General features: G+C 41.0%; 1 protein-coding gene across 2 annotated transcripts in view; it reads left to right on the top strand.

Annotated features, from left to right (window-relative positions):
- Positions 1–22167, top strand: part of MRPS5 (mitochondrial ribosomal protein S5) — a 29122-nt gene extending 6955 nt beyond the window's left edge. The window contains exons 4-12 of one of the 2 annotated variants that reach the window (XM_042933086.1): positions 3594–3719; positions 5355–5588; positions 8560–8594; positions 10285–10375; positions 12156–12202; positions 12903–12960; positions 13245–13307; positions 18529–18665; positions 21795–22167. In XM_042933086.1, the coding sequence (XP_042789020.1) occupies positions 3594–3719; positions 5355–5588; positions 8560–8594; positions 10285–10375; positions 12156–12202; positions 12903–12960; positions 13245–13307; positions 18529–18665; positions 21795–22019 (1016 nt within the window). In that variant the 3' untranslated portion in view covers positions 22020–22167. Of the gene's footprint in view, positions 1–3593; positions 3720–5354; positions 5589–8559; positions 8595–10284; positions 10376–12155; positions 12203–12902; positions 12961–13244; positions 13308–18528; positions 18666–21794 lie in introns of those variants that run through there. The other variant, XM_042933087.1, reaches the window with a different exon arrangement.
- The last annotated feature ends 388 nt before the right edge of the window (positions 22168–22555 follow it).

Raw genomic sequence — 22555 nt, 5'->3', positions numbered from 1 at the left:
ACCAGGCTGTAGGGGGATTGCAACTAACACAGGCTCAGTTGTATCTGTGAATTTTGGTGCAAAGAGAAAAGAGGAAAAGATCAAAAATCAGAGTTCGAAGGACAGTTGCTACTGAATATATGTCATTTTGCACCATTATAAAGTCAAAAAATTACAAGTCAAGCCATCATAACCCAGGGACTGTCCGTTGTTTTTCCCCTGCCCTAGAAGTCCTTTTCTCTAACTCTTCTTGTTTTAGAGGTGCCCCTTGCCCTTTGACACCCCTGTCCGTGCACTGTTGTCTCATATCTGCCTCTGACTCTCCATTAGCCTACATTCTTCCCCAGTTACAGGACTCTGAACCCTTATGAGTTTATTGCTCCCAAGTCACACTAAGGTTAACTTTAAGAGGATGACCTCAGTTGAAACTAGCATTGAGCTAGCTGGCTTTTGCTGTTTCAGTAGGAAATAGTCTTTGATTTTGTAAATTTCCTCCAAAAAACCCCCACAAAAACCAAAAACTATAATTTATCAAAACTCATTAAGATTTCCTAAGAGTATTTAACATTGTACTTGTAAATCTATCCCTCTGCTATGGGTGTGTGTGTGTGTGGAGGGGGGCGGGGATCTACCATTTAAATACCTTTGATCCAAATTAGCAAGTAGTTTACTTAGCATGATTAAGTCTGAAATAGCTCCATGTATCAAATTGGATGTAATAGTGGATTTTGCATATATGTATGTGTGTGTGTGTGTGTGTGTGTATAAAACATGAAATATATTTTACCTAACTATGGTAGTTAACAGGTATATATGTTAATCTACCTAAGCCCTTCCAGAAATGACAGAGCTGAAATAATAGTAAATCTATTCTAAATAACATCTCAGGTTAATTAGAATCAGACCAGTATGTTCTGATGTTAAAATAGTAAAATCTCTGTCAAATAACTTAATTCAACTTAGAGCCATTGAAAAAATTATGTTTGTGAATAATAGTAAGAATATGAGATAAGGCTCACAATGTAATGTGTAAAAAAAACCAGGATGCAAAATTGTACATGTAGCATAATTTCAGTTTTGTCTAAAACAAATGAAATATGTATGTACACTTATGTGTATATGCATGAAGGAAGAAAAAATGTATGTTCTGATTTAACAGTGGGATTATGATTAATTTTTGTATGCTTGTCATAGTGTTTATATTTTCCAAATTTCATTTTTTACTTCACTTTATTTTTTTAAATGTTTATTTATTTTTGAGAGAAAGAGACAGAGTGTGAGTGGGGGAGGAGCAGGGAGAGAGGGAGCTGTCAGCACACAGCCCAACGTGGGGCTCGAACTCCCGGACTGTGAGAAACGGCCTGAGCTGAAGTCGGATACTTAACTGAGCCACCCAGACACCCCTATATTTTCTAAATTTTAAAAAGTAACTATTTCTGTTATAATCTGAAAAAAAGACTAAAACCATTTTTAATAGCATAATGGCATTCAAGAGTTGACATATGACTCACTGTCTTTTCCCGATGTAGTTCGAAATTTTATTTTCCTCTTAGAATATGTAATAAAGAAAATGAACTAAACTTTTTAGTCTTTTACATCTTTGTGTCAATATCAATTTCTTTTTAAAATCAGATCCTTTTTAGTATTTTTTTTTTTTAGAAATAAAGAGTATACCCTTTTATTTTTTTTATTTATTTATTTTTTAATGTTTTTATTTATTTTTGAGACAGAGAGAGACAGAGCATGAATGGGGGAGGGGCAGAGAGAGGGAGACACAGAATCAGAAGCAGGCTCCAGGCTCTGAGCCATCAGCCCAGAGCCCGACGCGGGGCTTGAACTCACAGACTGTGAGATCGTGACCTGAGCCGAAGTCGGACGCTTAACCGACTGAGCCACCCAGGCGCCCCAAGAGTATACCCTTTTATTAAAAAAAAATTTTTTTTAATGTTTACTTATCTTTGAGAGAGAGAGAGAGACAGAGTACAAGTGGGGGAGAGCTAGAGAGAGAGGGACACAGAATCGGAAGCAGGCTGCAGGCTCTGAGCTGTCAGCACAGAGCCTGATGCGGGGCTCAAACCCACGAACCGTGAGATCATGACCTGAGCTGAATTCAGATGCTTAACCAATTGAGCCACCCAGGTGCCCCAGATCCTTTTTAGTATTAATGAGTGATTTGCTTATTCTAAATGAAGAAAAACTAATTGACCTCTTAATATGCCCCCATTAAAAGTGCTTTCATTGTGAACTTTCAAGTTTTTGATGGCATCTATAGGTAGCACCATTTTTAAGCGGTTAGGAAACAAAATCAAATGTTTAGTGAGAATTTAGTTTGGGGTTGGTGATTTTATTTCAAACTTGTGTTCTTTTAAGTGAATCAGCGTCAAAGTTTGAGCTCAACTTAAAGCCTTTGCTCTGATCAGGGAGGTGCAAAGCAGCATGTGATGTGGAATCTCAGTTACTTCTGAGCTTCAGTTATGAAGATCAACTCTAATATGTATGTGTTTACATAAATGGGATACCGAACAGATTAAAGCCTTTAAAAATATAAATCCAAAACATTTTTCCCTTTCCATGCTATCTACTCAGAAGATCAAGGGAAGACCTTTCAGGAAGCAAGCAGGTAGAACTTTTAAACCCTAAGGGTAAGAGAATGAAGATAACTCATTTGTTTTCCGGAATATGTTTAGTATTTCCGGCATGTAGATAGATGTATCTTAGAGTTTTGAGTACTACAACATTTGTGTGGCTGTGATTCTTTATTAAATAAGTTGGTAATGGGACAGAATCTATGACTGTAAAATCAATTGGTGATACTGTGAAAGGCTGGAAGTCCTTGGGAAGATAGGACTTAAATTGGCTACATAAATAGAATTCAGTAGTGTCGAAAGTAATGAATCTGAATATTCCACAAGTACAGAGGGGTAAGTACTGATTGAAATGTATGGTAGTAAAAGATTTGGGGATCCTAGAAATTCACAAATGGAAATAAATCAGCAGTGTAGGGGTCTATACATCAAGTGAAAGGCAAGCATGGTTTGAGAATACACACACTCTATGCAAATATTAGCTATCAGACTCCTACCTCCTCATTCCTTCCTATGTATGGTTTAGATTTTAATTAGAGTTGAAGGTGAATGTGGGCATCTTATTTTGAAGGATGCACAGAGGTATTTAAGGCATTCACAGAAGAATAGAGCAAACAGTTCACAGTATTAAGATTTATGAGTTCAGATTGCAATGTTGATTCTTGTTTGGGCTAAGAAACCTGTATTTAAGGATAGGTATTATCTCAGTGGTTATAGTGGTGGCAGGAGGGCAGGGAAGAGACCTGTAACATAGTTGATGAGATGTCTGGGAAATGAACTACCGGCAAATGGGATTTAAATGTTGCCTGTCTTTTGTGGAGGGAGGCCATGCGCTTTGAGAATAGTATAGTCATCTCTTGGGTTGTCCAAATGTAACCATGTGTTTGATATGTATAAAGAATGATATAATTTTATTTTCATCACCACAGTGATACAAGTGAGCTGGACTCTTTGGGCCTTTTTTATTCAGCAGGGGACCACAGATCATTGCTTGGTAATTAAAAAACCAAAAAACCTGTTTCATTACAGTGACAGCAGATGAGCTATGGAAAGGCGCTTTAGCAGAGACTGGTGCAGGAGCAAGAAAAGGAAGAGGCAAAAGAACTAAGAAAAAGAGAAGAAAGGATTTGAACAGGGGTCAGATCATTGGTGAAGGTAAGCTTATTTATAAAAAGTCTAATGTGCTTTTTAAAGTTTCCCTCCCAGTTTTGTAGAGATTTTTATAGCCTAGAAGCCTCATACATTTCTCATGAAGGGCATTAGGTTTGCAGTTTTAGAATTAAACCAAATGGCTCACTTAATGCCCCATGATTCTGGGGAAGAAAATCCCATAGGAATTCATTCGGTTATTCATTCCACAAGCCTAAGTGCCCTTGCGTCACATCTTCTGTGACAGTGCCCTCAAGGGTCTTATGATTCGGTGAAAGTTGGCAAACCTCTGCAGAGGGCCAGATGGTCAATATTTTTAGCTTTGTGAGCCACATGGACTCTGTTACAACTCTTCAACTCTGCTAAGGGGCACAGAAACAGTCCTAGACAATATATGATCTAACCAGGAGAGCTGTGTTCCAGTAAAACTTTATAAAAACAAGTGGTGGGCAGGATTTGGCCCCTGAGCCTTAGTCTGCCAACCCCTGGAAACATAACTGTTTATACTTGTGTTTTTTAAAGAGTAAAAATTGTATAGTGTATTTGGATCAACATTTTGTGCTATGGTTATTGACCAATTATCCTTGGTAATAATAGCTTTCAGGCATAAAGAAAACACCTTTCACTGCACTTACGTGTCTACTTGAATCTTTTTCTCTGATGACTCACCTTATATCTTATTTAATTTTTTAACTTTTTAAAAAGTACAGCAATCATATGTGTATACTTTCTCAGTAAAAAAATTCAAAGATTGTAGAGAAATCTAAAGTCCCCTTGATGCCCTTTCTATCTCCCCACCAATCCCAGTTGCTGCCCCCAAGGAAGGCACTGATCTCATTTTGATGTGTTTCCTTCTGACCTTTTTTATTAAAAAACAATTTTTTTTTTTTTTTAACATTTGTTTAGTTTTGAGAGACAGAGTACGACCAGGGGAGGGGGAGAGAGAGAGGGAGACACAGAATCTGAAGCAGGCTCCAGGCTCTGAGCTGTCAGCACAGAGCCCGACAGGGAGCTCAAACCCATGAACCATGAGATCATGACCTGAGCTGAAGTTGGACGCTTAACTGACTGAGCCACCCAGGTGCCCCTTCTTCTGACCCTTTTTAATGTTTTTATATACATAAATACCCTAAAAGAAATACATATTTTCTTTTTAAAACAGTAAATTCTATCATATGGTACATTCTGTCCTATAATTTACTTTTTTCACTAATATTAGGTCTTAGAAATTGTTCCACATCAGTATCTCTATAGCAACCTCATTCTTTGAATTTAGTGTAGAATATATACGGGTTGAAGATGCTGTAGTCATTTAACCAGTCCACTATTGCTGTACATTTCGATCTCTTCCACTCTTTGCCTTTACAAGTAACACTTCAGTGGACCTCCTTGTCCAAGCACACTTAGGCCTCGTAACTGTGTGGGAATGTTTCTGTAGGTAGCATTAAGTGGGATTACTAGTTATTACAGTAGGTACACTTAAAATTTTAATAGATGGTGCCAAGTGGCCTGCCAAGTGATTGTTAGTTTAAGCTCCCTCCGGCAGCATCATTATCTGTACACCCCTTGCCTACCATTTTAGCATGTAAGAAATGAATGATTTTTAAAAATTCTTATTAATGTATGTTTTCAAACCTCCAGGGCGTCATGGCTTCCTATGGCCTGGTCTCAATGTCCCTCTCATGAGAGACGGAGCTGTGCAGACCATTGCCCAAAGAAGCAAGGAAGACCAGGAGAAGATAGAGGCGGAGATGGTCCAGCAGAGGGAAGAGTGGGACCGGAAGAGGAAGATGAAGGTTAAACGGGAGCGAGGATGGAGTGGAAACACGTGGGGAGGCGTCAGTCTTGGCCCCCCGGACCCTGGTCCCAATGGAGGTAGCTGAGTCCTGGTGTTGCTTACCTTTGTGATGGAGAGAGTACTTGTAGTTCCAGAATTCCTTAAGTGGATTTTACTTGTCTGTTTAGATTGCCTTTTTCCAAAAAAAGGGATTTGAGCATTATTGAAATAACTTCGTGTTAATTACTCAGTTGTATTTTATGGAACACTAGAGGCCCATACGCAAAAGTAGTCCACACACAGGATGCAAAGCATTGGCTTCTGGAATCCTTACTGTGTGGCTTCTCAGAGCCTTGAATGTGGTGGTCTATTTGAGAGCTATACAGACTTACTTGTCGGGTGCAGTTCCTCAAACACAGGTGCTCATGGGGTACCTATGGAGCAGCGTGGCTTGGGAGTTCTGTTTTGATAACAGAAGATAAACCAGAGAGTTGTCATTCAGTGTCATAAAAGCATACATGAAATAAAAATTGCTAATACTTATCAGGCCAAATTAGAAAATGAAGTCCTCCCCGCACCACCCCATCCCGAATATGTAAAGAAGTAAAACTCACGTGAAAAATTCAATATTGTCAATGAGTAGGAGATGAAGAAATAGATAAGTTTGGCTACTTTGTTAAATTTGGCTTAAAGAGGAGAGAAGTTGAGATGGAGAGATTCAGGTAAACATGCTTAGAACGGAGCAAAATGCTTCAGTTGAGTGGATGAAGGTATGGGAGGGAGAAAAAAAAACTCATAAACTAAAACCCTAATGAGGACCCAGACCCAGGGTGGATAAATGGATTAACTCGTGACTATGGGTTCAGGTGGAGCCTATGTTGTTGGTAGTGGAAATGTGGGCCTGCTGGGGGTGTGGTGGGTGAGTGGTAGCTGTCTGGTGGCTTCAGTTAGTCTGTGAGGAGGAGATGGGGTCATCTGCTGAAAGTAGGATGAGCATTGATGAGCATGGGCACCAGAATATTTTGATGAAGAGACAGGTATCTAGGACTGGCTTCAAAATTACCCAATGGCAGCAAAACTAAAAGGCAACCGACAGAATGGGAGAAGATATTTGCAAATGACATGTCAGATAAAGGGTTAGTATCCAAAATCTGTAAAGAACTTATCAAACTCAACACCCAAAAAATGAATAATCCAGTGAAGAAATGGGCAAAAGACATGAGTAGATACTCTTCCAAAGAAGACATCCAGATGGCTAACACACATGAAAAGATGCTGAACGTCACTCATCATCAGGAAAATACAAATCAAGACCACAATGAGATACCGCCTCACACCTGTCAGAATGGCTAACATTAACAACTCAGGCAACAACAGATGTTGGCGAGGATGCGGAGAGAGAGCATCTCTTTTGCATTGTTGGTGGCAATGCAAGCTGGTGCAGCCATCTGGAAAACAGTATGGAGGTTCCTCAAAAAACTAAAAATAGAACTACCCTACAACCTAGCAATTGCACTGCTAGGTATTTACCCAAGGGATACAGGTGTGCTGTTTCGAAGGGGCACATGCACCCCCATGTTTATAGCAGCGCTGTTGACAATAACCAAAGTATGGAAAGAGCCCAAATGTCCATCGATGGATGAATGGATAAAGATGTGGTATGTATATACAATGGGGTATTACTTGGCAATCAAAAAGAATGAAATCTTACCATTTGCAACTATGTGGATGGAACTGAAGGGTATTGTGCTAAGTGAAATTAGAGAAAGACAAATATCATATGACTTCACTCAAATGAGGAATTTAAGATACTAAACAGATGAACATAGGGAAGGGAAGCAAAAATAATAATGAAGATAGGGAGTGGGACAAAACATAAGAGACTTAAAAAAAATTTTTTTTTAATGTTTATTTGTGAGAGAGAGAGACAGACAGAGCGTGAGCAGGGGAGAGGCAGAGAGAGAGGGAGACACAGAATCCAAAGCAGGCTCCAAGCTCTGAGCTGTCAGCACAGAGCCCGACTCGGGGCTCGAACTCAAGAACCATGAGATCGTGACCTGAGCCAAAGTCAGACGCGTAACCGACTGAGCCACCCAGGTGCCCAAGGGACTTTTAAATATAGAGAACAAACAGAGGATTGCTGGAGAGGTTATGGGAGGGGGGATGGGTTAAATGGGTAAGGGGCTTTAAGGAGTCTGCTGCTGAAATCATTGTTGCACTATATACTAACTACCTTGGATGTAAATTAAACAATAAATAAATTAATTAAAAAAAATTACCCAACGAAGTAGGAATTGGACAGAACTTAGAGGAAAGAAGATTGGCTAGGAGTTGATAATTGTCGAAGCTGGCTAATGGGTGTGTAAGACTTCATTTTGCTGTTCTATCTTATTTTTTATGTGAGTGAAATTTTCTATAGGAAAAAGTTAATAAAAATCAGAGAACCCAGAGTGTTTGAAATGGCTGCTGTGGTGAGTGGAAAGAGACATAAAAGGCCAACAGGCAGCAGGGAGGACTTGACTGAGTTGGAGACCATGACTTTTTCGTGGCCCACGTGTGTACTCTGCTTTGACTTCTCTCTAGCAGCGGCACCCAGTAGGTCAGGTGTGGCCAGAGAGTTGCCTTGATTCTGGCCTAGATGGTATGGTGGGGAGAGAAGAGGGGGAGGAAGTTGAGGCTATTTGCAACGTCTGGTGGAAGTGATGGCTTATGGTGTCTTGGCTGAGTGGCAGAGGCTGTGAAGACCGTAGGGGGTCCGAGGGAAAATAAAGAAGGGGTCAGGAGTCTGGTGGTGCTGGGGAGCTCCAGAACCACCCCTTGTGAGTTGCTGAGTGAGAGAGCTGCAGGGGTAGGAGGATGCAGTCAGGGAGATGGCCGAGTTTTCGGAATTTAGTGGTGGAGCAGTCTGGTGATCATGGAGGACTAGGGTGTGGCCTGGGGAGTGACACGAAAAGATCTGAGATTCCTTCTCACTTAAAAATCAGTGACGGTGCCTGGTTTGAGAAATGCTTTCGTGCACTAATTGTAGAGATCCGTTTATCTACATGCCTTCTTCTTTTCTCTCCACAGAAACATATGATGATTTTGATACCAGAATACTGGAGGTAGGCGTGCTGCATCACATACCCAGTTGAGCCTTTAGAGAAGTTGGTGTGGGTAGAGCGGGAATAGTGCGAGTGGAACCATGAGGAACAGCCTTTGGTGCGTGATTTTTTTCTGAGACACGGAGCTGGTTCGGATAAGGGAATAACGAAACTTTAATTTCAGTTACTTGATCCTGGCTGTCCTGACTGCTGCCCTCTTTCGGGGGCTACCAGTTGCGTTCTCATGACAAGGCAACTTCAGGGGTACGGTCAAGAACAGAATTTGGAGATTACTATTGAAACCCTCCCTTCTAAAGCTAGCATGAGCAATCTGTCCTGGCACTCAGTTCATGGGGCAGGGTAAGAAAGCTTTGAGTTGCTGTGAATGCCCAGCTCTTGATGGGGAAATAATCTTTTGGGCTGTTTGCAGGCCGTTGAAACTGAAGCCTGTGTCAGGGAAATATCGGTCACTTTTTCCAGGGTGATTGAAAATCACCAAAATAGTCCACTTCCCTTTGAGCTAGTGCTGCATACTTGGCCAGTGTTAACTATCATTTGGAATAACCATTTATTGATTTTGTGATTGAATATGTATATTATGTATGTATATGAATGAATGTATGTATGTATATGTATACATATGAATATGTATATTGTGATGAATATGTATGTGTATTATGTATATTATTTCATCAATATCAGTACTTTATGTTTACAAGCATTTTATGTCTTTGGGGCCCAGTTTATATCTTTTGGAAGTTAATCCCTTTGAAGAATTCTTATATGTGGATGATTACCTGTAAGATTGTCCACGGGTGTGGACTCGACCTTTTCCTTTAACCTTACTTTTGGGAAGGGACCTGCCATGTAAGCAGTTTAAGGTAACAGTTTCATAGATCCTGGCCTTTTAAATATGCCAAAACAAAACAAACAAACAAAACACAGATTTTCCTGTAGTTTCTAGTAAGCAGGTATTTCTAAATTTTGTATTATCCGGTGAGCCTGTGAGCCTAAACCTTAGCATAGAGATTCAGTCCTGTGCTCATTCTTTCTGTAGACTGCATTTTCATTTCTAAGATACACATCTTCTTCGTTTTAACATCTCTGATCACCGGGAATATGTCTTATAATAAGTCAGTTACAAATTCTTTCAAAGTTTGGTCAGCAACTTTCTTCCTTTGTGAAATTCACTAAAATAGTGTATATTGAGTTGTATGGTTTCCCTTTTTTTTTTTAAATTTTTTTATTGTTTATTATTTTTGAGAGAGAGAGAGACAGAGAGCAAGCAGGGAAGGGGCAGAGGGAGAAGGAGACACAGAATCTGAAACAGGCTCCAGGCTCTGAGCTCTCAGGACAGAGCCCGACGTGGGGCTCGAACTCACAGACTGCAAGATCACTACCTGAGCTGTAGTCAGCCGCCCAACCAACTGAGCCACCCAGGTGCCCCGAGTTGTATGGTTTCTAATCCGTTCAAAAGTTATCTCCGTTCAGCCTTCTAACAACCTTAGGAAATAGGAAGGGAAAGTTCGATTTTACCACTAGAGAAACTGCAGAGAGAGGTTTCCTTTGGAGAGTTGCTGTTGCTACTCATGACTTAGAGGATGTTGTAGCTACTCAGGTGGTGCTGTGTGTGTGTAAGGGGCTCAGTCCAGTTCCCTACTTCAGAATTTCCTTAAGGTGTAATATATATATGAAACATTTTGTGTTTTAGGTAAGAAATGTTTTCAACATGACAGCAAAAGAGGGAAGAAAGAGATCAGTCCGTGTCCTGGTCGCTGTGGGGAATGGCAGAGGAGCCGCAGGTGACCGGGGTGTGATGTGCATGGTGCTGGAGGTGGGGGCAGAGGACAGGTGTGGCCTGGGCTCAGCCCTGGAGTCTGCGGGTTCTTGCCGGTGCCCAGCCCCTTTGTACAGATTAAGCCTTTTAAGTGCATAAGCCTTGTGGTAAACACATAAAATCCCTTGGAGGGAAAAGGAACAGAAGTTCCTCTATCTGCCTTTTTCTATGAGAACAATGGATATTTTAAAAGGCTTAAGACACTGTTGTCTTATGTATAATGAAAAACTAGGGAGGGAAAGCCACTAAATGTTCAACAGTAGGGGTGTAGTTACGAGAGGAGTATATCCAGGGCGCCTGGGTAACTCAGTTTAAGTGTCTGACTCTTGATTTCAGTTCAGGTCATGATCTCACAGTCCTGAGATTGAGCCCCATAGGCCCTGTGCTGGTCATAGAACCTGCTTAAAACTCTCTCTCTCTCTCTCTCTCTCTCTCTGTCTTTCTCTCTCTTTCTCTCTCTCTCTCTCTCTCCCTTTCCCTCTCCCTCCCCCTCCCTCCCTTCTTCTCCCTCTCCCTCTGCCACCCCTCTCCTGTGTGCATGTGAGCACTTTCTCTAAAAAAAAAAAAAGTATAGCCACACATTGTAATATTCTGTAGCCATTAAAGTATATATTAGAAAATTATTTATGAAATAACGCTAATTAAAAATAAACAAAAAAACTTCATATAAGACTGTATAATACAATCCCAATTTTTTGTTTTGTTTTTTTTAATATAAAGTATGTTTATATGCAAAGACTAGAAGGATATACACTGAAATGGTTAATAATGTTTAATCTGTAGGTTTGCCAGTCATTTAAACTTTCTTCTTTATACTTCTCTGTAAAATTTCCCCAGTGAACATCTGGTTTTGAAATGTATACACGAACATGTACGGGAGAGAAAATTGGAAAACTGCCTACTGACGCTTTTTGTCTTTAAGTTTATTTATTTTGAGAGAGAGAGAGTGCACAAGACGGAAAGGAGCAGAGAGAGAGAGAGAGAGAGAGGGAGAGAATCCCCAAGCAGGCTCTGTGCTGTCAGCGTAGAGCCCCACGTGAGGCTTGGACTCACAAACTGGGAGATCATGATCTGAGCTGAAATCAAGAGTCAGACGCTCAACTGACTGAGAAACCCAGGCGCCCTGCTTTATATTACTTTCTTATATATAATTTAAAAATAAAATACATTCTTCAAAATAAAGAATTAATGGTGATAGCAAATAATGGCAGCATTTCCATTAATTTGTGATAGATTTCATTTTATAGGGTTAAGCATTCACAAACTTAAGAATTGTTGATTTTATTTCCTGGTTAATTGAAATTTGAATTGCATTTGTAAGTTCCAGGGAAGTCATGGTTTTTCTCTATAGCAGTGTATATTTTTCCCCAACCTTTCTGGTTATTTTAATCTATTTTAAAAAATGTTCAAAACCATTTATCTTATTAGTTTAGAGCATGATTAGTTTTTGTTTAAGTATATTTCGTTTTATCTAGAGACTTACAAAAGGTAATGTTATACACCTAACCTTGGATTTCATAGATACTTTCAAATGTAATCTTTCCAAAATGCCCCAAAACAGATAGGCAAATCTCAGTAGCCTCATGTTTTATGGTTTGTTTTGGATAGCAGGTTTTCTGTGGGCAGAAGACAAATGAAATGCTACGAAATATTGTAGGAACTGAAACTTAAAATGTAGTGAAAGACAGTATGTGCCAAATTTATGCCCCTTATTTTATTTGTCATTTTTTTTTTTTTTTTTTAAGGTTTTGCCATTGGGAAAGCCACTGAACGAGCAGATGCTTTCAGAAAAGTACGTACATTTTTCTTTTGTTGATACTAAAAGTTCGGTGTGCTAGGTACCATTAGAACCACACACACAAAAAATAATAAAAATAAGAACCCTCCTCTGAGGCTTACTGTCAACAGTTACTTAACTCATACATAGCCTAAGCAGTACCTGTTTTCTTTTGCGTCATTTTTAGCAGACTTGTGATTGCTTCCCAAAAGTATGAGACAGCTGGGAAGGCTTGAACTCTGACAGAATGTTCGAAGATACTAAGGAATTATTGTTAATGTTTTTTAGATATGATAGTGATACTGTGGTTATAAGTTTTTTTTTTGTTTTGTTTTGTTTTTTAATTTTTTTAACGTTTATTTATTTTTGAGACAGAGAGAGACAGAGCATGAACAGGGGTGGGTCAGAGAGAGGGAGACACAGAATCCGAAACAGGCTCCAGGCCCTGAGCTGTCAGCACAGAGCCTGATGCGGGACTCGAACCCACGGACTGTGAGATCATGACCTGAGCCGAAGTCGGCTGCTTAACCGACTGAGCCACCCAGGCGCCCCATAAGTTTTTTTAAATTAAGTCTTTTTATAAGTATATAATGAAATGTTTAAGTTGGAAATTTTCGGTAATAAAATATTTTCTGCAAGCTATTTTTTAACATCTCCAAGAAAATGTAAATTCCAATAGTAGATTTAAGAATAGTGTTTTCCTTCTTTCTTTCAGGCAAAGAACAGAGCAGTACAATATTTACACTATGTAGAACGGTACGAAGACCATACAAGTGAGTGTTAATCATTTGTAGGATTACACTTGTTTCATTATATGTGACAATATATCTCTAAGGCCATCTTCGCGGTTCTCTGCTTGTTACCATGTTCTGGAACAAATAATTATATAAGATGCATAAACAAATTTTCTTCCCTAGTGATGAGTGAAATCAGAATCTTGTCACTCATCCTTGGCCAACGTGTGCTGGCTCCTTTGGTAGCATTAGTTCTGTGGTGGCATTTGCAAGGGCATTAAAGCTACACACCTAATCCTTATGCTTATGTTTTTATCCTCCAGTATTCCACGATATTTCTTTGACATTTAAAAGGACGCATATCAAGATGAAGAAAAAACCCAGAGGTAACCGAAAACACTCTTATAATTTGTTAAAGCAGAGTAATTATCTCAATTCCATCCTGTCCTGTATTTTTGATCAGTTGTATTGAACTCATTTTGAAAATACCAAAATGGAAAGGCCTGAGTTTCATTTAAGAAGGCCGAGGCTCCCAGGGAAATAAAATGTAGTCAGCGCACTCAGGCTCCTGTGAACACAGGCATGTACCAGGGGTAATTCTAGGTGGGAAGAGCATACTCTGAATAGGAAATAGTAACGGAATGAATCATTGGGTTTGGATAAGCGCGAGCATTCATTTCTCCTTGAGAATTCATCGATGTTGTTAGATGGCCTACTTACAGCTTCTTCAGTTCCAATCATTTATTCACATCGTCAAAGATTGATTGAACATCATCTGTGAGCTGGGTGCTATGCTAAGCTCTGGAAGCAGAGGTAGACTTTCTTCCTGTTGCAAGCAAGGAGGCAGAGTTCAGGGTCACAGAGCTGTAGCAGTCATGCCCAGTGGACTTTGGGTATAGAATTCTTGAGCACTTTGATTTTGTTTAGCTATGGTTCTACAGTAAAAATGATACTCTTGGTATATCTTTATTTTGTTTTATTTTATTAAAAAATTTTTTAACATTTTAACATTTATTTATTTTTGAGGGAGAGAGAGAGAGCATGAGCAGGGGAGGGGCAGAGAGAGAGAGGGAGACAGAATCCGAAGCAGGCTTCAGGCTCTGAGCTGTGAGCACAGAGCCTGATGTGGGGCTTGAACTCAAACCATGAGATCGTGACCTGAGCCAAAGTTGGACACTTACCTGACTGAGCCACCCAGGCACCTCTATCTTTATTTATTTATTATTTTTACAGTTTATTTATTTATTTATTTTGAGAGAGAGAGAGAACAAGTAGGAGAGGGGCAGAGAGAGGGAGAGACAGAATCCCAAGCAGGCTTTGCGCCATCAGCCCAGACCTTGATTCAGGGCTCGAACTCAGAGACTGTGAGATCATGACCTGAGTTGAGATCAAGGGTCAGATGCTTAACCGACTGAGCCACCCAGGTTCGTGCCCCTCTAGGCATATCTTTAAAAGTTTGGATCAGGGGCGCCTGGGTGGCTCGGTCGGTTGAGTGACCGACTTCAGCTCAGGTCGTGATCTCACAGTTTGTGAGTTCGAGCCCCGCCTCGGGCTCTGTGCTGACAGCTCAGAGCCTGGAGCCTGCATCGGATTCTGTGTCTCCTTCTCTCTCTGCCCCTTCCCCACTCACGCTCTGTCTCTCTCTGTCTCGGAAATAAATAAACATTAAAAAAAAAAAAAAATTAAAAAAAAAAAGTTTGGATCAGAAAAAGAATAAGACACCTAAATTTTTCATGTCAAAGCTAGGACGTAGAAATCAATCAGGAGGAAAAAAACATCAAATTCAGTACTAATTGTGCACCAAGAGAACTTGCCTATTTTTAAGTGAACTTACTTTCTGCTTTAAAATCACAGTCATTCATATGCCTAATAAAAACCTTTATTTATTATTAGAAAAAGTATTAAATTGGACACTTAGACGTCAAGCTTATACTTGCACGATTCCTATGATAGCTACTACCCTGAGTGGCTATTGAGCACTTGAAATGTGGCTACTGAGATCTGTGAAGCACAAAGGCTTAGTACGAAAAAAAAAAAAGAATGTAAAATATCTCAAAATTATTGTATTGATTACATGTTGAAATGATAGTGTTTTGGATATATTAGGTTAATACAATATATTACTAAAAATAATTTTACCTTTTTTTTTTTTTTAATTTTTTTTTAACATTTATTTTTGAGACAGAGAGAGACAAAGCATGAGTGGGGAGGGGCAGAGAGAGAAGGAGACACAGAATCTGAAACAGGCTCCGAGCTGTCAGCACAGAGCCTGACGCGGGGCTCAAACTAACAAACTGTGAGATCATAACCTGAGCCGAAGTCGGACGCCCAACCGACTGAGCCACCCAGGCGCCCCAATTTTACCTTTTTTTCTGAAATGTATCAGTGAGAAAATTTGAAATTCCATGTATGGCTTGCATATATGGCTTATGTCCTATTTCTGTTGAACAGCGTTGGTTTAGATACATTTATATCCACATGATTTTTGAAAGATAGCTACAGTTTTCATTAATTGCTGAAGTTACCTTTTTTATCTTCCCTGTCTCCTTAAGCTGTATCTTTCAGCTTTCTGTCTAGTTGAACACATTCCCTGTGCATTGAGGTTAAATATTCTGATTTTGAAGCTGAAACAGTGTGATACATTATAGACAGCATTTCCTATACTATGTTCCTGTGCATCACTATTTCTATGAGCAGATACTAATAAGTGTGAACTCCAGAAAGAGTGTCATGTGGGAAAATGATAAAGGAAAGTAAAAAAAGAAAAAAAAATGTTTGTACATCTTTGTGATTGTCACAGTCTTTTTTTTTTTAATTTTTTTTTTTTTTAACATTTATTTATTTTTGAGACAGAGAGAGACAGAGCATGAACGGGGAAGGGTCAGAGAGAGAGGGAGACACAGAATCTGAAACAGGCTCCAGGCTCTGAGCTGTCAGCACAGAGCCTGACGCGGGGCTCGAACTCACGGACCGCAAGATCATGACCCGAGCCGAAGTTGGCCGCTTAACCGACTGAGCCACCCAGGCGCCCCTGATTGTCACAGTCTTTAATGCACTACTGTGCAATGTGAATCCCCCAGAGGGGCATAGAGAATGTAGCGTTTCCAAACTTATTTAGTCATGGGACACTTCTTCCTTGGCTGCAGCATGGTGTCTGATTCCTCACACAGCACTGCTAAACATTTCCTATCTTGCATCCGTGTTCATCAGGGAAATTGGTCTATAGTTCTCCTTTTTAGGGGTTTCTGTCTGGTTTTGGAATCAAGGTAATGCTGGCCTCATAGAAAGAGTCTGGAAGTTTTCCTTTCATTTCTATTTTTTGGAACAGCTTCAAGAGAATAGGTGTTAACTCTTCCTGAAATGTTTGGTAGAATTCCCCTGGAAAGCCATCTGGCCCTGGACTCTTGTATTTGGGAGATTTTTGATTACTAATTAGATTTTTTTACTGGTTATGGGTCTGTTCAAATTTTCTATTTCTTCCTGTTTCAACTTTGGTCTAGGAATTTGTCCATTTCTTCCAGATTGCCCATTTTATTGGTATATAATTGCTCATAATATTCTCTCATTATTGTTTTTATTTCTGCTGTGTTGGTTGTGATCTCTCCTCTTTCATTCTTGATTTTATTTATTTGGGTCCTTTCCTTTTTTCTTTTCTTTTTTTTTTTTTTCTTTTTTTTTTTTTAACGTTTATTTATTTTTGAGACCAAGAGAGACAGAGCATGAACAGGGGAGGGTCAGAGAGAGAGGGAGACACAGAATCTGAAACAGGCTCCAGGCTCCGAGCTGTCAGCACAGAGCCCGATGCGGGGCTTGAACTCACGGACCGCGAGATCCTGACCTGAGCCCAAGTCGGACGCTCAACCGACTGAGCCACCCAGGCGCCCCTCCTTTTTCTTTTTGATCCAACTGTCTAGTGGTTTATCAATTTTGTTAATTCTTCCAAAGAACCAGCTTCTGGTTTCATTGATTTCTGCTGTTTTTTTGGTTTCGATAGCATTAATTTCTGCTCCAATCTTTATTATTTCCTGTCTTCTGCTGGTAAGCATTTCCTATCTTAACACACACACACACACACACACACACACACACACACACACACACACACTTTCATTAAACAAGGAGTTTTTGACACAGTGTGTACCTCAAAGACTTCACAGTCAAAGTACATCCAAATCATTCCCACGGGACTATGACCACTATTATATGGGTATTTGTATATGTACACAACTGGCTACCATTTGGGGAGGGCCGTGTATGGTCCAGGTGCCGTGCGGTATTCACACCTTCCCTCGGGAGCTCGCCATCAGCTCTGCCACGTAGGTGTGGAGGGCAAGGGAGGTTCTGGCCTAGGATCATTCAGTGAGCAGTAGCAGGTTAGAATTTGCCTTCTAGGCCCTTCCGAGGATCTGCCTTGCATGGGCACCAGTCTGCAGGTGTGTGTGCATCTATACACATCTACGCGTGCATACATTTGTTCACACGTGGACACATGTTTTATGTGTATAACTCTGCGCACAGAAGAACAGACCACCCCGTTGTTGCCTGTCTTAGCTACCCTCTGAGGTCCCCGGTTCTTATGTGATCTGCCATAGCTATGGGGTCCACTTTAATTGGCTCTTTCAAGTAGAAGGGATGGTTCCACGTTAGTTGCTTGTATCCGAATGTAGTTTTTACACACATATATTGAATTACCATTGAAAATTGGAAATCAGAGGGGCGCCTGGGTGGCTCAGTCAGTTGAGCATTCGACTTCAGCTCAGGTCATGATCTCATGGTTCATGAGTTCAAGCCCCCCAAAGGGCTCTGTGCTGACAGCTCAGCCTGGAGCCTGCTTCAGATTCTGCGTCCTTCTCTATCTACCCCTCTCCTGCTCATGCTCTGTCTGTCTCTCTCTCTCTCAAAAATAAACATTAAAAAAAAATTGGAAATTAGAAAGACAGTAACATGTAATATCTAGAGTAGATCCTCTGCCTTAAAGCAGGGAGGCATGTGCTAAGTTTCATGTCTGGCTAATCAAAATGTGAGTCTAAATTTGGGGTGTCTTTCTCTCACTGCTGCCTGCATTTGCTGGCTATTGATTTAGGGTCTGGGGATACAGTAGAAACAAACAATATCCTAGCCTTCACAGAGCCCACATTCTAGTGAGGGGAAGCATCAGATAAACAGGTTCCACTAAGTGCCTGAAAGCAGCAATTAAGATGCTATGTTTTGTGGGGAGCGGGGGAAAGGGTGCATTACCAAAGCCAAGAGAGGAGTTCTTCCTGGAAGAGGAAATAGGTGTCTCTGCTCAGTGCAAATGAGCAATTGAGGAGGGGGAGAATAGACATGTCCCTCTGCCCTTAGCCAACATGGGCGTGGGGGGCCTAGAACTTTCACACATTTCTGTTAATCTTTATAATATTCCTGTTTTTTTGCCCTCATGTTTAAGAAATTTATATATATTGTTTTTTTAGTCTTTATAACATCTCATTTAAATCAGTGTCGTTATGGAAATTAAGGAAGCTGTCCAGGGAAGCGATGAAGCCATAATATGAATCAGGGCCTCCTAAGCCCAGAGCCCAAAGCTGTGTGAAGGCCAGCAGGATGACTGCGTTTTTCCTTTTCTAGGCTACGGCCTCCGCTGCCATCGGGCCATCATCACCATCTGCCGGCTCATTGGCATTAAAGACATGTATGCCAAGGTCTCTGGGTCCGTCAACATGCTCAACCTCACACGAGGCCTCTTCCGTGGGCTTTCCCACCAGGTAACCCTTCCCTAGGCTCTGAAACAGAAGTTCTAGTTTGTATTTCAATTGTGTGCATTTAAGCCATGATGGCCTGGGGCCACCTGGGGACTTGGGCATTCTTTGTTGCCTATGGCTGCATCAGTTTAAAGTTAATCCAACTGGAGAATTAGTTCATGAAAATTACCCTTAAAAAATACTTCAGGGGTATTTTGAAGTTTCAAAATTTAGTATTTTTCAAAGCCAATAATTATAATCTGTGTTTTTTTACGAAAAGAATTTATGCTTGTTCTATAGCTCTAACAGTATAGACATGTAAAGTAAAAAGAGGAAGCCTGTTTCCTAATTTAGTTCTTTCAGTTGGGACTAGAGTGAAGCCTCTAGGGTACCTCTCCACTCTAGAGTGCTGTCTTCAGTAGAAGCACAGGCGGTTTTCAAGTTACCTGCGTAGGTCGTTTAGACAGACACCTGCGTTAGTAGGAACCATGAATGTTAATATGCCAAGTTCTTTCTCTGCAGAGCTGAAAGCTCTGGGCTGCCACCCAGCCTGCCCACTCAGCCTGGGCTAGGCTTGCAATCACTCTACTCCCCAGTGAAGAGGCCCCTCCTCCTAGGTTGCCCTCTTAACTGCTCCGAGGGATGGCGTGTTCTTGAAGGGATGGACCTTAGCGGAGGGTAAGGGTCCTTAGCTAAGGGTAGACCTTAGCGGAACTGGATGAGCAGGAAAAGACAGCCAGGTTCAAGAGACTCCACTTGCTGACCTATTAAAGACTTTGACAGGCTTCCTGACACTTAAAAGTGTGATGGCCAGGGGTGCCTAGGTGGCTCAGTCAGTTAAGCGTCTGACGTCAGCTCAATTCATAATCTCATGGCTTGTGAATTTGAGTCCCATGTCGGGCTCTGTGCTGACAGCTCAGAGCCTGGAACCTGCTTTGGATTCTCTTGTCTTCCTCTCTCTCTCTGCCCCTTCCCCGCTCGTTCTCTGTCTCTCTCTCAAAAATAAATGAACATTAAAAAAAAAAAAACAAAGTCTGATGGCTAGGTTTAAATAAAGTGGTCCCTGGACTAATTATACATGCTCTGTTTAAAATAGGAAAGTTAATTAGAAGAAAAAGCTTTAGAGGTGCCTGGGTGGTTCAGTCAGTTGAGCATCCAACTCTTGACTTCAGCTTAGGTCATGATCCCAGGGTATGGGATCAAGCCCTATGCTCTGCACTGAGCATGGAGCCTGCTTGGGACTTTCTCTCTCTCTCTCTCTCTCTCTCTCTCTCTCTCTCTCTCCCTCCCTCCCTCCCTCCCTCCCTCCCTCCCTCCCTCCCCCTCCCTCCCTCCCTTCCTCCCTCCCCTCTCTCCTTCCCCTCCCCCTTTCCTTCTCCCTCTCCCTCCTTCCTTCTGCCCCTCTTTCCCCACTCTCACTCTCTCTTTGAAATAAATAAATGAAAAAAAAAAGAAAAATTTTAGGTGAAGAGATCCTTTTTGAACAGGGGTGTGTGTGTGTGTGTGTGTGTGTGTGTGTGTGTGTGTGTGTGTTGTTACTGTCTAAAATATGCTTCAAAAACACTTCTAGGAGGGTCTGGGTGGCTCAGTCGGTTAAGTATCTGACTTCAGCTCGGGTCATGATCTTGCATTTTGTGTGTTCGAGCCCCGCCTCCAGCTCTGTGCTGACAGCTCAGAGCCTGGAGCCTGCTTCAGATCCTCTGTCTGCTTCTCTCTCTGCCCCTCTCCTGCTCGAGTTCGTTCTCTCTCTCTCTCTCTCTCTCTCTCTCTCTCAAAAATGAATAAACATTAAAATTAAAAAATAAAAAGCACTTTCAAATTCAAACTGTTAGATGTTTAATTTTTTGATGTAGCTACGGTATTGGTTTTAGATAGGTCATATTTATGATCAAGTAGACTTGTTCTTTTATATAATATTTTTGTTTTAAGTTAGTACTTTGGATTTTCTGATATGATTACCAGGTATCATCTCTTCTAAGATGCTGTCAACTGTAAAATGTTGCATTATTTAATGTGCTATTCAAAAAGAAAAAGAATGTCACCAATTTAAGCAACATGCCATGGACTATAAGATCTACCAATTTAAATTATTTTGTTTTTATGAAGCAGCTCATCTTTTTTCTAATTTCAAACTTCTGTAGGATTAGAGAGAATAGTACAAGATGGCCATAAAGTCTGGAAACAGGAGATTGGCATATCAGATATTTTAATGTACTACCAATAAACTAACTGTATTTCCTTTTTCCAGACTTCTGTGGCTACTGTCCATGATAAGTCCCCTTGGCCCTCTTACCCAATGTCAGCAGTGAACAGCTCATGGCCAATCTTTGTGTCTCAGTACCACCCCCATGCAGCCCAGTCATTTTGAACCAGGCCTCAGACACCACTTTATGTCATTTGTAAATATTTCAGTATGTATTTCTAAAAGATAAGGATTAAAAAGTACCCGTTGGTACTATTATACCTAAAAAGTAACAGTACCACAGTATCTCAAGTTACCTAGGTAGTGTTCATAGAAATGTATCCATTTGTTATATTAAAAAGAAATTTGTTACATAATTTGTTTTCCAGAAAAAGTCTGTAGATTGTAAGTTCTTGCCATGTCTTTTAAATCACTTCTAATCTGTAGGTTTCCCTCTTCTTTTTTTCCTCGTGTGTGTGTGTGTGTGTGTGTGTGTGTGTGTATTTATTTTTATTTATATTATATTATATTATATTATATTATATTATATTATATTATATTGTATTATATTTTTTAGGAAACTGGGTTGTTTGTCTTGTAGCTTCCCAGTCTGGTGCTGACTACATACCTGTGGTCCTCAGTGCAGGTCTCACCCTGCATGTCCTGTAAAACGTTAGCTAGAGCTAGGGGCTTGATGAGGATCAAGTTCAGTTTTGGGCACAGCGTGACACATAATTGGGAGGGTTTGGAAGGCAAGAGACCAGAGGCCAACGCCCTCCCTCCAGTCCAGTTGGGAGTGGGGAGATGATGCCATGCACCCCAAATCACTGTGGTGTGGCCACAAAACACATTGCCCGGAATCGACTTTGAAATGGTAAGTCCCCCAAGTGGTACGTGGGAAGTTCCCGATCTTTAAGTTACAGATGTATCTCATAGACCTAACCTGGCATTCTCCATTTGGTCTTGCCCAGGAAACCCACCAACAACTGGCTGATAAGAAGAGTCTCCATGTCGTGGAATTCCGGGAGGAATGTGGCCCTCTACCCATCGTGGTGGCCTCCCCCACGGGGGCCTTGAGAAAGGATCCGGAGCCGGAAGATGACATTCCAGACATCCGACTGGACTGGGAAGAAGTGAGGGCGGCGCAGGGAATGAAGCGCTCGGCGTGGTCAAATTTAAAGAGAGGTGCTACGTGAGCTTCCCTCTGGCCTTGCACGGTTGCCACGTCTGGTACTGCCTGGCACCGAGAAGAGACTCAGCCCTTCCCATTTTGGAATGTCACTTTCTTTTTAAAGGAAAGGTCAACCTTCTTTATTTACAAATAATAAAGAACTACAACTTTAATTTATTGAGCACGTGGTATATACCAGTCACTGTGAGAGGAGCCGTGCGTACATATTTTAGTTCAAGACTGCTTTAAATATTCATTTAAACTAGCAAAAGCAGGGGTACCTCGGTGGCTCAGTTGGTTAAGTTTCCCACTTTGGCTCAGGGCATGATCTCGCGGTCCGTGAGTTCGAGCCCCGCGTCGGGCTCTGTGCGTACCACTCAGAGCCAGGAGCCTGCTTCAGATTCTGTGTCTCTCTCTCTCTCTGCCCCTCCCCTGTTCATGCTCTGTCTCTCCCTGTCTCAAAAATAAATAAAAATGTTAAAAAAAAAAGTTTAAAAAAAAAATAATAAAATAAACTAGCAAAAGCAAATGGACTAGGAAGACAGGGCTTATAGCCTGACC

The sequence above is a fragment of the Panthera leo genome, chromosome A3 (genome assembly GCF_018350215.1).
Source record: "Panthera leo isolate Ple1 chromosome A3, P.leo_Ple1_pat1.1, whole genome shotgun sequence".
NCBI lineage: Eukaryota > Metazoa > Chordata > Mammalia > Carnivora > Felidae > Panthera > Panthera leo.
This window is presented reverse-complemented; position numbering and strand designations above follow the sequence as displayed.